Source organism: Gadus chalcogrammus, chromosome 10 (genome assembly GCF_026213295.1).
Source record: "Gadus chalcogrammus isolate NIFS_2021 chromosome 10, NIFS_Gcha_1.0, whole genome shotgun sequence".
Classification (NCBI taxonomy): domain Eukaryota; kingdom Metazoa; phylum Chordata; class Actinopteri; order Gadiformes; family Gadidae; genus Gadus; species Gadus chalcogrammus.
In genome coordinates this window covers 14,620,016-14,632,827 of record NC_079421.1, presented here as the reverse complement: position 1 = coordinate 14,632,827, position 12,812 = coordinate 14,620,016, and the positions used below count along the sequence as shown (strand labels likewise).

Sequence of the window (12,812 nt, the reverse complement as noted above, 5' to 3'; positions counted from 1 at the left end):
GTGTCCTTATCAAAAAGTGGGGGTTTTGAGGCCAAATCTGAGTTACCATATGCAAAATGAGAAACACCCAGGAAAATAAAACGCAAGAAGCATTTTTGTAGAAAAAGTTTAACACACAAAACAGGCATGTGCTATATAAAATGATTTTCATTCAATGGACCACTTTACTTTTTGCAAGCTAAATATCGATCAGAGCATACTTGTTGCTATATAATAAAGGTAGGCTATCTCTTTAGGTGACTATAGCCAGTGCAGTTTACTATAAAATGATCGCCCTTACTCCCTCTTATATAAACATCTCACTCTCCTCCCTTCCCTCTCTGTTTCTCTTCACTCCCATCAGCCTCCACTCCAGGATACATCACTGAGGTTTCTTCTTGAGTTTAGCTTTGGCCGCCACTTGAACCGTGGTGGAGGTGGACTTGGCCCCCTGTAGGTTCTCCGCCGTGCAGGTGTACGTCCCGTGGTCCACCTCCCTCACCTCGTCCACCAGCAGCACGGACTGGATCTTCTGCCTGGCCCCTGGACCCCCTGCCACGGGGGTCCTGATCTCCTGGGTGTACAACGGCCTGCCGATCTGCCGAGACATCACAAGGAACCCAGGTCAGGAGATACATGAACGGACCATGGATCCAGCTCCTGAGACAAGACCGCTTGTGATGTTCTTAAAGGGGACGTATTGTACCAGCAGGTGTGAGTGTGGTTAGCCAACACAAAGCCCGTTTGAACATCGGTCTCTTCTGACATCACTAGTGGGCGTGTCCACCTAGATGTGTGCTGGATAGATCAGTCTACCAGCCTACCTAGTGGACTGTAGCAAACGTCATACACCTAGGTGGCCACGCCCACCTGTGATGTCAGAAGAGGCTTGTAACGGCTAATCACACTCACACCCGGTGGTATAATATGCTGCACCGCCCGCCATGACTCGTTCAAAACCCTTAAAAGGTGTTTGCTGTAGTGGAGCAGTAAACATCTTCATGTGGAGGTTAATTTGATAGGCCTAGTCATTAAAAGATACAGTCCCGGAAAATGGTAATGATTTGAAATGTAGTTCTAGGGTCTCCTATATCCGACCTGCTGTCCAGGGTACTCCCAGGTGAAGTCTATGGCCACCTCGGTCTCCCCCACCACGGTGCAGCTGACCCTCAGGTTGTCCCCCGCCGTCAGGGAGCTGCTCGAGGCCTCGATCGCAGGGGCCGGCACCGCCATGGGGTCTGGGGAGGGGAGAGATACAGGGTTAGGGTTTGGGTTTACGTTTTAGGGGGAGGTTTGTTAGGGTTTGGTTTTAGGATGAGGGTTTTGGTATTGTCTTTCTGGGTTAGGACCGTCTGATTTATTATTACAATATCGGAGCACCTTAGCACTATCTCCTCCCAGGACGGGGCCCACAGTCCCAGGACGGGGCCCACAGTCCCAGGACGCGGCCCACAGTCCCAGGACGGGGCCCACAGTCCCAGGACAGGGCCCACAGTCCCAGGACGGGGCCCACAGGTCTATCCTCATTAATGACATGAATGTCTGTACATTTGTATCAATGTATTCATATTAATATTATTTATTTCTTATAATATAAATAATACAAATAGAATATTAATTAAAACAATAGCATGAAAATGATGTAGAAACGTTAATAATGACTTTATGTTGCTGTGCATCAATTAGTTACAATAGATAATTAAATAGATACATAAAATAATAAATATGTTATGCATCACAGTCAATAGTTCTGTTACTAAAATTTCTGACGTTCTCGGTGGTGTGGTGGGCGGAGGAACTCACAGTTGACGTAGATCAGCATGTACTTGGTGGAGGCCTGCCTGAGGTTCCCCAAGCTGGCCACGCAGTACAGAGAGCCGGCGTGCTGGGGCCGCGGCCGGTGGATGGTGAAGCCCCCCCGGGTGCTGAAGGTGATCTCCGCCCCGTCCACCGGCACCTCGGCCGGGGGGAACTCCCGGTGCAGGGACACCGCGGCCCCGGGGGACGTCACCTGGCAGGGCAGCCGCGTGGGCCAGTTGGTACGGAGCTGGATCACCTCGTAGTAGTTGGACGACGGCACAAACAGCTCCTGTGGATCTGCGGAAGAATACCAAAAAAATACAAAATGGTAGGGAAGAGGCACGATAATTATTTATATCATGGACAGCTCGATAAATAAAACAAGAAACTAAATATCTATATTTAGTTTCTTGTTTTATTTATCGAGATGTCCATGATCCCTTCGATCCCTGATCGATGATTTCTACTAAATTTGATTTCCTTTATTTATATTTATCTATAGATAAATATAAATAAAGGAAATCTAATTTAGTAGAAATTTAATGAAGTTTATACCCCCCCCCCCCCCCCTTGCCCCAACCCCAACTTCTCTCATTGGTTTCCTCGTTAGTTAATTACACTGTGTTCATTACTGATTAGGTTCACCTGTGCACTCCTCAATTTAAGGTCTGCCCATTTCTGCCCCACGTGGTCAGTTTGTTTCAGTTCTATATTTTGTGTCTTTATGTTCTCCTCGAACCCTGTTATTCGATCCACAATTGGACATGAGGTGAATTTATACGCTTTAATGGAATCATCTGTACAATTGAACCATGGTGCGATGTTAGCCCCAAACAACGGCCACAGAGTATCTGTTTTGTCATATACCAGCGAAGAAGACGAAGACGTTGACGGCCTTGTCGTACTCCTTCCTACAGTCAGTCTCCTCGCAGTACATGGGGTAGCAGGTGTACTCCCCTGTATCGGCCCCCGTGCTGTTGACCAGAGACAGCGTCCCGTATCTCTGGTGTTGGACCGTTCTGTGGAACCACAACAAAACACAGCCATCAGGCCCCACCTGCTGAATCTTCCAGGAGACTATGGCAGCTGAGTCATCCCTCGTTTGAGATTCAGGTACACCTTATCTAATCTTTAAAGACCAATCATCTTTAAATCTTATCCAGATTTAAAGTTTATCACTGGTTACACAAAGATAAAGCCTAGATGGGTTTACTTAAGATATCAGAAACATTGATAAACTATTCAGTGCAGATGCATAGATATTAAAGGCAGGAGAGTAGTGTATGTTGGATACAGGCTATGGGGTGTCCACAGCCTTAGGTACTGTAGGCATCCTTTAGCAAGATGCCAAGCCCATATCTGCTCCATAATGACATGAATCTGGAACTCGGTGGCTTTTGATAAAAGCCAAATGGCTGGTCATAGTAAAGGGGTACCTTAGCCTCCCCTCATTATCCTCCTCCAGATAGGGGGGTACGCTCCACTGGACAGGTGTGCCTTTACACCTGAGCTCCAGAGCATCTCCGGCCCGCACAGTGAGTGTGTCCCCCACCCGCTGGAACCGGCCCTTCTTCAGCACCTGACCAGGGGCGTGACATCCCCCCCAGATAAGAGTCATAATAAGCAGGAAACCTAGTGTGTGGGTTGAGGTGTGCGACGTGTCGCTTCTATGGAAAAAAAATTAAGGATAATAATGACCTCAATAAATCATTGTTCATGGACTTTAACATTTGTAATAAGCTCCCATAAATGATTTGATAAGATAACACCATTTTAAATTCCCGAAGGGTAATTCAGGTGTCACAGTAGCGAAGGAACAGTCCAATTCAAACAAGAGAAGATCTAATTAAAATAAAGCAGGAAAAAATGTAATAGTTACCAATTATTCGCCGTGGGCGAAGTGAATAGCGGGGAATAGCCTCATAGTGGGGGCTATTCCCCACTATTCACGGAGCCTGAGATGAATAATTGTTTTAGTATATGAACACTCCAAAAATAACAATAATAAAAAATATCCCTTTTTTTGCATTTATTTGTTTTTATTAGCGGTTTTATTTGTTTTTATTAGCATGACGAGACGACCGTCACCGTTAGAAAACAATGTCCGAGTTTGAGATCTCAATCATGGGATATTGCCCATCCCGAGATAGCGTACCAATCGAATTGCGCCTTCTTAGGAGGTTCAAGTGTCGCATATACTAAAGGGCAATATTTGAGATATGATGTACAAAATAAATTGAATGCAATAAAAACGGTGGAATATACAGTGGCACAATGATATTGCGTTAACAATGCATTGCGTATAAAGCTATCACCTCTAGCCTAAAGGGGGACCTAATACCTGTGTTAGTAGGGTCTGTGCTGGGGCCGTAGCTTTGACCTTAGCTTTAGCCACGACGGCCCTTGGGCCTTTCTTTGTCTCCTTTCCTAGCTTAGCTTTAGGAGCCTTGGGCTTCTTCCCAGAGGTCGTCTTTGGTTCTTCGGCATCTCCTTGACAGTGTCCTAGACGGTAATGTATGGACATCATCATTATCAATAATGCACCTAGGCCAAATGTGAACAGAGGAAGCTTGGTTCACTCCTGATAACCATCCTGAATTTGCCTTTCGTTTCACTTCATAATTCACCAAAATAAATTCAAAGTGGGATGGAATTGAGGGGTTGGAACCTGGACACCTTCCAAAATAACATTAACATTATCATAGAAAAATTGAAATATAATATACTGTAATTGCACTTTGCTTATGTACATTACACACAGGTTAACAAGTAAAACCTACAATCTAAGTTCCCTGCCAGTATAGAATTTAAGCCTGAGTTTAACATCTCCTGCTGTTATGTTATCGCAGGAATGCATGTTGCCTGCATCATGCTGGTAGGTAACAAGTGTAGCCTACTTACCAAACTCCAGGATCAGAGCACAAATCCAGAGAGAGCACAACACTGACCTCCATATGGGCACAAGCATGACCGATGGATTATTATAATTATTAATAACAAAGCAGCCTACGGATTATCAGGTTCACTCGGTTCAACCCAGTTTATCAGAAGGACACAGAGCAGGAGTCAAGAGACGAGGGAAGGAGAGAGGCAGAGAATGCGGGGATCAAGGGAGAGAGCAGGAGCGCGAGCAAAATGAGTGGTCAGCTGTTTATCGGAATTACACAAATTCCTCCTCCTGAAAGTGGCGTTAGAACCCCAAATTCCTCCAGATGGGCTCAATGGAGCCTTTCAAGCCGCTGTGGACCAATGAGGGCCTCTGGATCAGTGGCCCCTCCGTCTGGAATGGCGGGACCTGTTTGCTTAGCTGTTACACTGGACCTGAAGCGGGAGCGTGGCTCTCTCTAGAAGTCTCTGTAAACAGTTTACACCTGACAAATAACAGCTTTTAAAGTAGCCATCAAGTATTTGTGGTCGTTCGGTAAATAATTCTATAGACACATATGCTTGGAACCGGGACGAGGGCTTTCGATGCAGCATAACGTGTATTTTCTACTATAAGCGGGTCTTCTGTTAATTATTTCACATTGCCTTTGTATTGATGAGTTTTAACAGTATAACCTATAGGCCGGGTTGTGGAATTTAACCCATGTTATATACATTCCACTGTGGTTACCATGAAAATCATTAACATACCACCTCAAAGTCCCCGTCCCCCTCTTTCCTGTTGACAATAAAAAATATTTCACAACGTAGGATCCTATGTCAAACTATGATCATAAAGCAGCTCATAAAACTATTAAAATGTTTTGCAAAAAAGTCAATTTGTGCACGTGTGGATGGGTGGATAAATAACTAACATAAACTGATAACATCATCACTTCTTTTCAGATCAACATAATAATGAACAATGCTAATTAGACAGGCCCAGTGAACGTTGCTGGTGAACATTTGTCATATTTCTTCCTGATTGAAGCTAAGATTATGACTACAACCTTGAAAGCTTGTGTGAATGGGTCTATTGTTCTAGTTGAGCAGTATCGTGTCTTTGCCATTGATTATGAACAGAGCTCTTACAAAGACGTAACCAGCAGAGAATGAAGGAATGAAGGAAAATGCATTTTAGAACATGTCCTTCCGAATTTTCTTCTTTTTTATTTTGTATAAGATGTACAATGTATGATTAAGGAATTATGTACATTTTTTTTTTTTGTACATATTTACAGAAATATATGCATGCATTAATATGGAATAATTAAAATAATGTTTTGATTCCTCAAAAGCTACTCCATATTTAAAGTAGGGGTATTTCTATCTTTGCAAACATAAATAAACAAATACACATCTTCTGAAGTTGTGCTCTAAATTACATCTTGAAAAGTAGAATGTAAACATTTATTGTTATTATTTAAATTGGCCTTTATAAACACTCAAGCAATATTTTATATTGTACAGTTTTATGTTTTCTCGTTAAAAAAAATCCCATTCTCTGTACACAACTTCACATGAAATTTCTTCACTTTAAATCTTATTTTACACAGTTAAAATGTTCCAGTCAAATGGCTTTCTATTGCTTATACCACAGGAAGGCCACGTTAAAATATGTACAGTATGTACAGGCACAAACTATATTACCATGTAATACAGTCACACATTCAAACGCATGGGACCCTAAGTCTGTGGGCATACAATACAGTATAATCCTACTGACTGACAACAGTCTCAACAGTAGACACACGCGGTAACAAATATCATACCCTACAGCCTGGCTCAGAACTTAGTTTCCGGGGGCATATCTTCTCTGCCTTCTCTGTCTTCTCTGTCTATTTCTCTGCTTACGGATGGGAATGTTTTTTCTTCTGTGTTGGACTGTTCACGCCTCTTCTGAACACTGTGTCGGACTCCATAGCCAAAATAGATGATGAACCCTGGTGAGAGTGACGGAGAGAGATAGAGAGAGAGAGGGGGGAAAGGGAGAGAGGGAGGGAGATCATGACAAAGAGAAAAGACAGAGTCAGAATTCACTCATCCCAATTGTGTCCTCCTGCTATCACTCCGAACATAGTGTGATAAACAAGTCTTACCCACTAACATCCAGGCACCATATCGGAGCCAGGTGTCTGGTCCAAGCTGCACCATCAGGTAGACGTTGATGAACAGACTCAAAACAGGCAGGACCGGAATAAACGGCACCTAATCGACAAGGGTGGCAGTGGGGAACAAGTTTTAAGCCTGATTTCACCTTTTACCTCGATCTAGTTTCCTCCAGCCTCAACGCTGGTAACGTTGCCTCACCATGAAAGAGGCCCTCTTAGGGTTCTGTGGTTGTGTCCAGATGACCACCACTGTGACCACCAGCGCAGCGACCAGTATGGAGACACACACCAGACTCCACGCATGTTGCTCCTGCAGAGCGTACATGGCTTGGGCAAGGATCACACAGAGCCCAATCACACACACAACTGGAGAGAGAGAGAGGGAGAGCATCCACAACGGATTAAAACATGAATGCAACCCTGGGTGAGAAGAAGCCAGAGAGATGGGTAGTGTGAGTCTGGACGACTTACTGGAAAACACTGTTAACATGGTAACTCTGTTTGAGGTTTTGGAGTTGGGATAGGAGGGAGTCTTTATGCATCCACATTTGGTCGATGTTTCGACCATTATTTCTTCTGAGGCATCCGACTCGTCTTCCTGGTATCTTCATCGTTTGAAATGGCAAGAAGAAAGGGTGTTGAATAGCAGTATTGAAAAGCAGTGAAGCAGTATCTCAGTATCAAAAAGCCTACTATAGCCTACTATACTGAGACGGTTGGAGCAGAGCCATGCATACCTGAGTATTAGAATGCATATAGCCACGAGGGTGTACGCAAAAAGGGTTCCAATGGACATCATATCCACCAGGGCCTTCAGGTCAAACAGCAGCGCCATGAAGGCTGAACGGAAGACGAAAGCAACATCAAAGTTACAACAGAAGAACCGGATACTCAGGTTCGAGCCACAATCTTTGAGGGCACTGAAGGTGGTACCTGCCACAACTCCAGAAGACAGTGTAGCCACAACGGGACTCCCCCTGCTGCTGACCTTGCTCAGGGATTTGAAGAGCAGGCCATCTCGGGCCATTGCGAAGAGCACCCGGGGCATTGGGAACATGGATCCCAGCAGACTGGGGAGAGGCAAACACAGAAATCCTGGTTAGAAAAAATGCCATCTTACCTAATTGGGGTAAGGGACATAGAAACTATGTTAAGAATCTCAATACAAGCATGTCCACCATGTTTAGCTCTCGTAGCTTAACGACATAACAAGACGAAAACGGTCCTTAAAACCTTTTTATGAAAATATAACAATCATGACCTCAGCTGTTATCAATAATTTAAAATCATATGATAATTACTCTAAACATGGGTCCATTTCCAGTGCAAGAAACCGTGTTTCACGTGCAACAAATAAATATATGATGACATGAACCCGGCATCTGGAACGGCACATGCCGTTCTGAAACGGTAACTGCCGTTCTGAAACGGCGCATGCCGTGGCAGTTACCATTTCAGAACGGCATTTGCCATTCCAGAACGGCAGTTACCGTTTCAGAACGGCAGTTACCGTTCTTGAACAGCATAGGCCATGGTATGTCAGTGGTCGTGGTGGCACATGCCACAGGCCAATAAACGATCCCGGCCCTACTGCACAAAGAGGTGTAACCGCCATTTTCTCCTGGTGTCTTCTCACCTTGTAGACAGGGCACAGAGTGAACCAACCGCCACTACGTATTTGGCAGGAGCCCAGCCAATGTACTCAAAAGCCACCGGTAGCGGACTTTGGAGATCGAGCAGGTAGTAGGGCATCATGAGCGTGAGCGAAGCCGACACGGCAAAGTAAGCCAGGAAGCAGATCAGCAGTGAAGCCACGATGCCGATGGGGATGGACTTCTGAGGGTTTTTCACCTCCTCACCTGAGAGGAAACAAAGATACACAGATGTAATTTCATGAGAGGGTTGTGAGACGATTTCTAGTTCACAAACGATGAATCCACGTTAGTTAATAAGACACTACGACCACAACAAGGTAGCAGTTTTTCCCAGAGATGGTTTCAACACTCTCTACTAAAAGCAGGACACTAAACTGCTGCTGCTGCTTTAATTTTAATATTTATCTAAATCTAAGTTCAAACGGTTAACGGTTGTTCTTTTATCTAAATATCCCTGGCAGTTATGTTGTTTTACCCTGGTAAGGAAAGTCTATCATTTACTACACGTCAATAATTTACTACAAAATAGTCATTGGACATATCATTAGATGCACCATCATCAATATCTACCTAAACGCATAATGAAATTCATCCCAACGGATGAAGTAAATATAATTTGCTTGGCTACTCTAAAGTCAAAGATATTCTCATACTTGTGGTTGCGATACAATCAAATCCAACAAAAGCGTAGAAACAAGTAGCAGCTCCGGCCAGTGTTCCTTCAAAACCATAAGGGAAGAAACCCCCAGTTCCGAAATCACTTGTTGTAAGGTTGGCTGTGGGGGTAAGGTTTCTGTAAAAGAGTGAAGAGAGTGTTAGATACCACGTTATCTACAATAGCCAGGTCATTTAAAGCAGAAAACATACAGAGATCAGAAGGACCTCCCGACTTGTATGAACATGATTATTGTTAATATTATTATCAAAAACGTAGGCATTACGAGGATATGTCCGATCTGTTCAGCAGGGTATCGATGGTGATGTGCCAGTTGGCGATATCTCCCTTAATGCAGCCGGCGACCACCACGAACAGCAGCACCACAATGTTGACGGCTGTGAAGACCTTGTTAATCGTTGTTGACTCCTTCACCCCAAACGCCAGAAGGCCTTCACAGGGATAACACAAGGGAAGGGGCCATATATATCAGTGTCTCCGTCTTAATTAATGTAACTTGTGTAAATTGTCACGATATTGGATGGAGGGATCCCTCTGTTGTGTTCCTTCTCAACATTTCTTCCCTTTGGGTTTAGGGATTTTTCACTTCAAGCCTAGGTTAAAGGGCTGTCATTGGATGTCGTTGCGTTAAGCCCATTTGAGGCTGTTACAAGGTTTACATAAATAGATTAGGCTTGAATGTGCCAATGTGTCAGTACCTGCCAATAGCAAAATAAGACCAGCAGCAAAGAAGTCTGGGTAAGGGGCCAGGCCAGGTGCGTTCATGGAGGTGTGTTTTCCAAAAAAGTCTGCCATGACCCCTCCTACGAGTTCATCAAAGGTGCCACTCCATGCCCGAGCAACGCTTGAGGTCCCTGGGGAGATAGGAAGAAAAGGATGCAATAAAGCCATCAGCCTGACTCACCATACAGCCATAAACAGCCAAACAGATTGCTGGTAATTCATCCCTGAGACCATTAAGACTTTATGGCTTTTATAATATGAAAGCATTTTACCGTGCTTCAAATGCAATACCGGATCGCATTTGAAGCTTGGCAAAGTATATCAAGAATGATGGCACGGGACTTTTGGTCTCTTTTTTTTCCCTTGACAGCGTTTTTTCTTCCGACATCGGCATCTTCAGCTGGTGAAAGGTTACAGGATGCAGTAGTCTGGTGTTGATCATTAAGAGAGTGAAAGAGTTTGCTCTCTGAAGTTAATACCATATGATGACCATGGTGGTAGCTGGAAGATCTCAGTGTATAAACCATACTACTTTTCTATTCTCAGAGACGAAGCCAAGCACAAACCATCTCCCACAAGGTAAACATTGAAACTATAGGCAAACAATATAATTATCACCCCAGATAACAACAGTAACAATAGCAGACAAAGAATCAATACTCAAGTTGATCCTGCTTTGCCATAGTTCCCTCCCTTTGAGACCAAACACCCTTCGGATCATTCTTGCCTATGACGTAGGAGAGCAGCAGATTCCATCCGGTGATGAAGGCCAGGAGCTCCCCGACGGTGACGTAGCTGTACAGGTAGGCCGAGCCTGTTTTGGGAACCCTGGATCCGAACTCAGCGTAGCACAGCCCGGCGAAGACGGACGCCACGGCGGCGATGAGGAAGGAGATGATGATGCTGGGTCCGGCCGTGGCTCTGGCCACCTCACCGGAGAGGACGTAGACGCCGGCTCCCAGGGTGCTGCCCACCCCCAGGGCCACCAGGTCCAGCGTGGTCAGGCATCGGACAAACGTGGACTCCTCTCCCTCGGGCTCCAGGGGCTTCCGCCGGGACAGGCTGACTATGAAGGACTTGATCCCACTGCACGACATGCTTCCTCTGGGGTCCAGGTGTCAGGAGCCTGCGTGCTAATGGTCCAGTTGAAAACTGAGCTTGAGGTGGGAGGGCCGCGTTGGTCTGAGTGAGTGAGGGGGAAGGCGAAGGACAAAGATTCGAGGAGGATGAGTGAATAATTGTCAGATCTGACCCGAGCATAATTATTAATTTTGTTTGTTTAAATCAGTTTTTTTAATTTACTGGAAATAAAATCGGTAGCCTTACAGGGATTCATTTTTAACTTCTTCATGTATTCTTTGAGAATAACCTAACCAAAAGAACAACAATAACAACAACAACTACAAAAGGATTTGTTTTGTTTTACATAACATTAGCGACAACAAAGATTAGACCACACACAAACCCACAGGATGTCTTTATGGTCCCTTATATCAGTGTTTTGTCCTGCTTGTCTAATACTTCTAACAAAAACGGATAACCTTGGACGCTTTACATGATCCCAACGCTAAGTCCACCGTGGGTTTGAAACACAATCAGAAACAAAGATTAGAGAGAGACACAAAAATTCCGATATGAACATCAAACTGTCTTACCCTTTCTGGTTCACCTGCTGCCACGAAGGTGCACTCGGAAGAGACAATTGATAGCATATGTTATTCAGCTAATTCACATTATTCTTTTATACAAGCCCTATTTATCACCCTTCTGATACGGTAGTGCTGATGCGTGTCATTTTGGAGGACGCCCATGATCTGGCAGAAACGCCCTGCTCTGTGCATGCCCCATCCCTCATAGTCCAACATGGGTAATTATTGCCTCTGTGAAAAAGCACATTTTTTCAGCTTTCAGAATGCATCAGTCTCACATTCATTTCAGATTTTGGGCCAACCTCAAATGGGCCGAGGCCCGTGGCTCTCGGTTCTAAGGAGGTTGATCTCTGAAGATGAGCATGAGCATGTCAAATGAATCCCCATTCATTCGACATGCTGAACATTCACAATGTTCACGTTCCACAAAATCGAGATTTGTCATCATGACGAATTGCTTTAATAAGGTGTAGGCTCTGGTTATCTTTCTATGATTGTGCTTCCAGAGATTAATTAAAGGAAAAACATGTACAACTCTGCTTTTTTTTCATAATTATTAATATGAATGATGTGAAGTCACGGTAATAAGGATGTGTTATTTCTATTCTCCCCAAACAACTGTTGCTCAAAGCAGTAATTACAGCTGTGGAGACCTGCTATGCTATGGCTTCCCTGTGCAGCTGTACACAGACCCTCTTCCTTTCCTTTCCGGAGTACTGCCCCCCAACAAGGCCCCTACGAGTTAATGAATCCAGGAGGACAAAGCTGCCTTCATGGCGTGCATATGCACACAATCACATGCATGCATACTTTTAGTGAGGTCGCCCCCCCCCCCCTGCCTCTCAGCTTCCCATCAGGTGATCTGAGCTGACCTAATCCCTCCTGGCATTCCCCTCAGCGGGGCCCAGCCCGTACGGAGGTTACCTGCTTAGAGAATACGGACGGAGCACCTTTGACCAGAGTTATGTCTTTAACGCTAACTTATCTCTCTGGTGGATCTTCCGGAGATACAGCCCACGTGGGTATAAAGTGAGTGAGTCATGAAGCCCTGCATCCACTGCACGTGCACCGCGGGTTTAATCACCTTTTGTGTGGAGAATAATGCATGCACAGGGTGATAAGCGCCACAATAAAGCTCAGGTAATAAGGCTGCAGCAAGGAACATGGCTGTGCACATCCCCCTCGCCTGCCAGCAACACACGCACGCACGCACACACACACACACACACACACACACACACACACACACACACACACACACACACACACACACACACACACACACACACACACA

The 12,812-nt window shown here is 44.8% G+C and overlaps 2 protein-coding genes across 2 annotated transcripts; both read right to left on the bottom strand.

Moving 5' to 3' along the window:
• Positions 1-185: 185 nt before the first annotated feature.
• On the bottom strand, positions 186-4,844 carry LOC130390926 (platelet-derived growth factor receptor-like protein). Its single transcript, XM_056601112.1, has 7 exons — positions 4,681-4,844; positions 4,121-4,281; positions 3,216-3,358; positions 2,647-2,798; positions 1,783-2,076; positions 1,078-1,217; positions 186-577 (listed from the first exon to the last, which is right to left on the bottom strand). The coding sequence occupies exons 1-7, from the start codon at positions 4,745-4,747 to the stop codon at positions 362-364; spliced, it is 1,173 nt and encodes a 390-aa protein (XP_056457087.1). The 5' UTR covers positions 4,748-4,844; the 3' UTR covers positions 186-361.
• A 1,185-nt stretch (positions 4,845-6,029) lies between these two features.
• On the bottom strand, positions 6,030-11,565 carry LOC130390925 (cationic amino acid transporter 2-like). Its single transcript, XM_056601111.1, has 12 exons — positions 11,525-11,565; positions 10,597-11,051; positions 9,845-10,000; positions 9,412-9,577; positions 9,124-9,263; positions 8,452-8,674; positions 7,749-7,885; positions 7,553-7,655; positions 7,287-7,420; positions 7,015-7,181; positions 6,804-6,912; positions 6,030-6,647 (listed from the first exon to the last, which is right to left on the bottom strand). Exons 2-12 carry the CDS (start codon positions 10,964-10,966, stop codon positions 6,490-6,492), a joined length of 1,863 nt encoding a protein of 620 aa, XP_056457086.1. The 5' UTR covers positions 10,967-11,051; positions 11,525-11,565; the 3' UTR covers positions 6,030-6,489.
• Positions 11,566-12,812: the final 1,247 nt, after the last annotated feature.

What these genes read in the sequence shown, in the direction of transcription:
- LOC130390926 (XM_056601112.1), bottom strand. Translation starts at nt 4,747, where the DNA reads ATGCTTGTGCCCATATGGAGGTCAGTGTTGTGCTCTCTCTGGATTTGT. An exon ending in TGCTCTGATCCTGGAGTTTG is followed by an intron (nt 4,282 to 4,680) that starts GTAAGTAGGCTA and finishes ATTACCGTCTAG; the next exon opens with GACACTGTCAAGGAGATGCC. An exon ending in CGTCTTCGTCTTCTTCGCTG is followed by an intron (nt 2,077 to 2,646) that starts GTATATGACAAA and finishes ATTCTTCCGCAG; the next exon opens with ATCCACAGGAGCTGTTTGTG.
- LOC130390925 (XM_056601111.1), bottom strand. Translation starts at nt 10,966, where the DNA reads ATGTCGTGCAGTGGGATCAAGTCCTTCATAGTCAGCCTGTCCCGGCGG. An exon ending in GCTGCTCTCCTACGTCATAG is followed by an intron (nt 10,001 to 10,596) that starts GCAAGAATGATC and finishes CTATCTCCCCAG; the next exon opens with GGACCTCAAGCGTTGCTCGG. An exon ending in ATATGCATTCTAATACTCAG is followed by an intron (nt 7,421 to 7,552) that starts GTATGCATGGCT and finishes CAAACGATGAAG; the next exon opens with ATACCAGGAAGACGAGTCGG.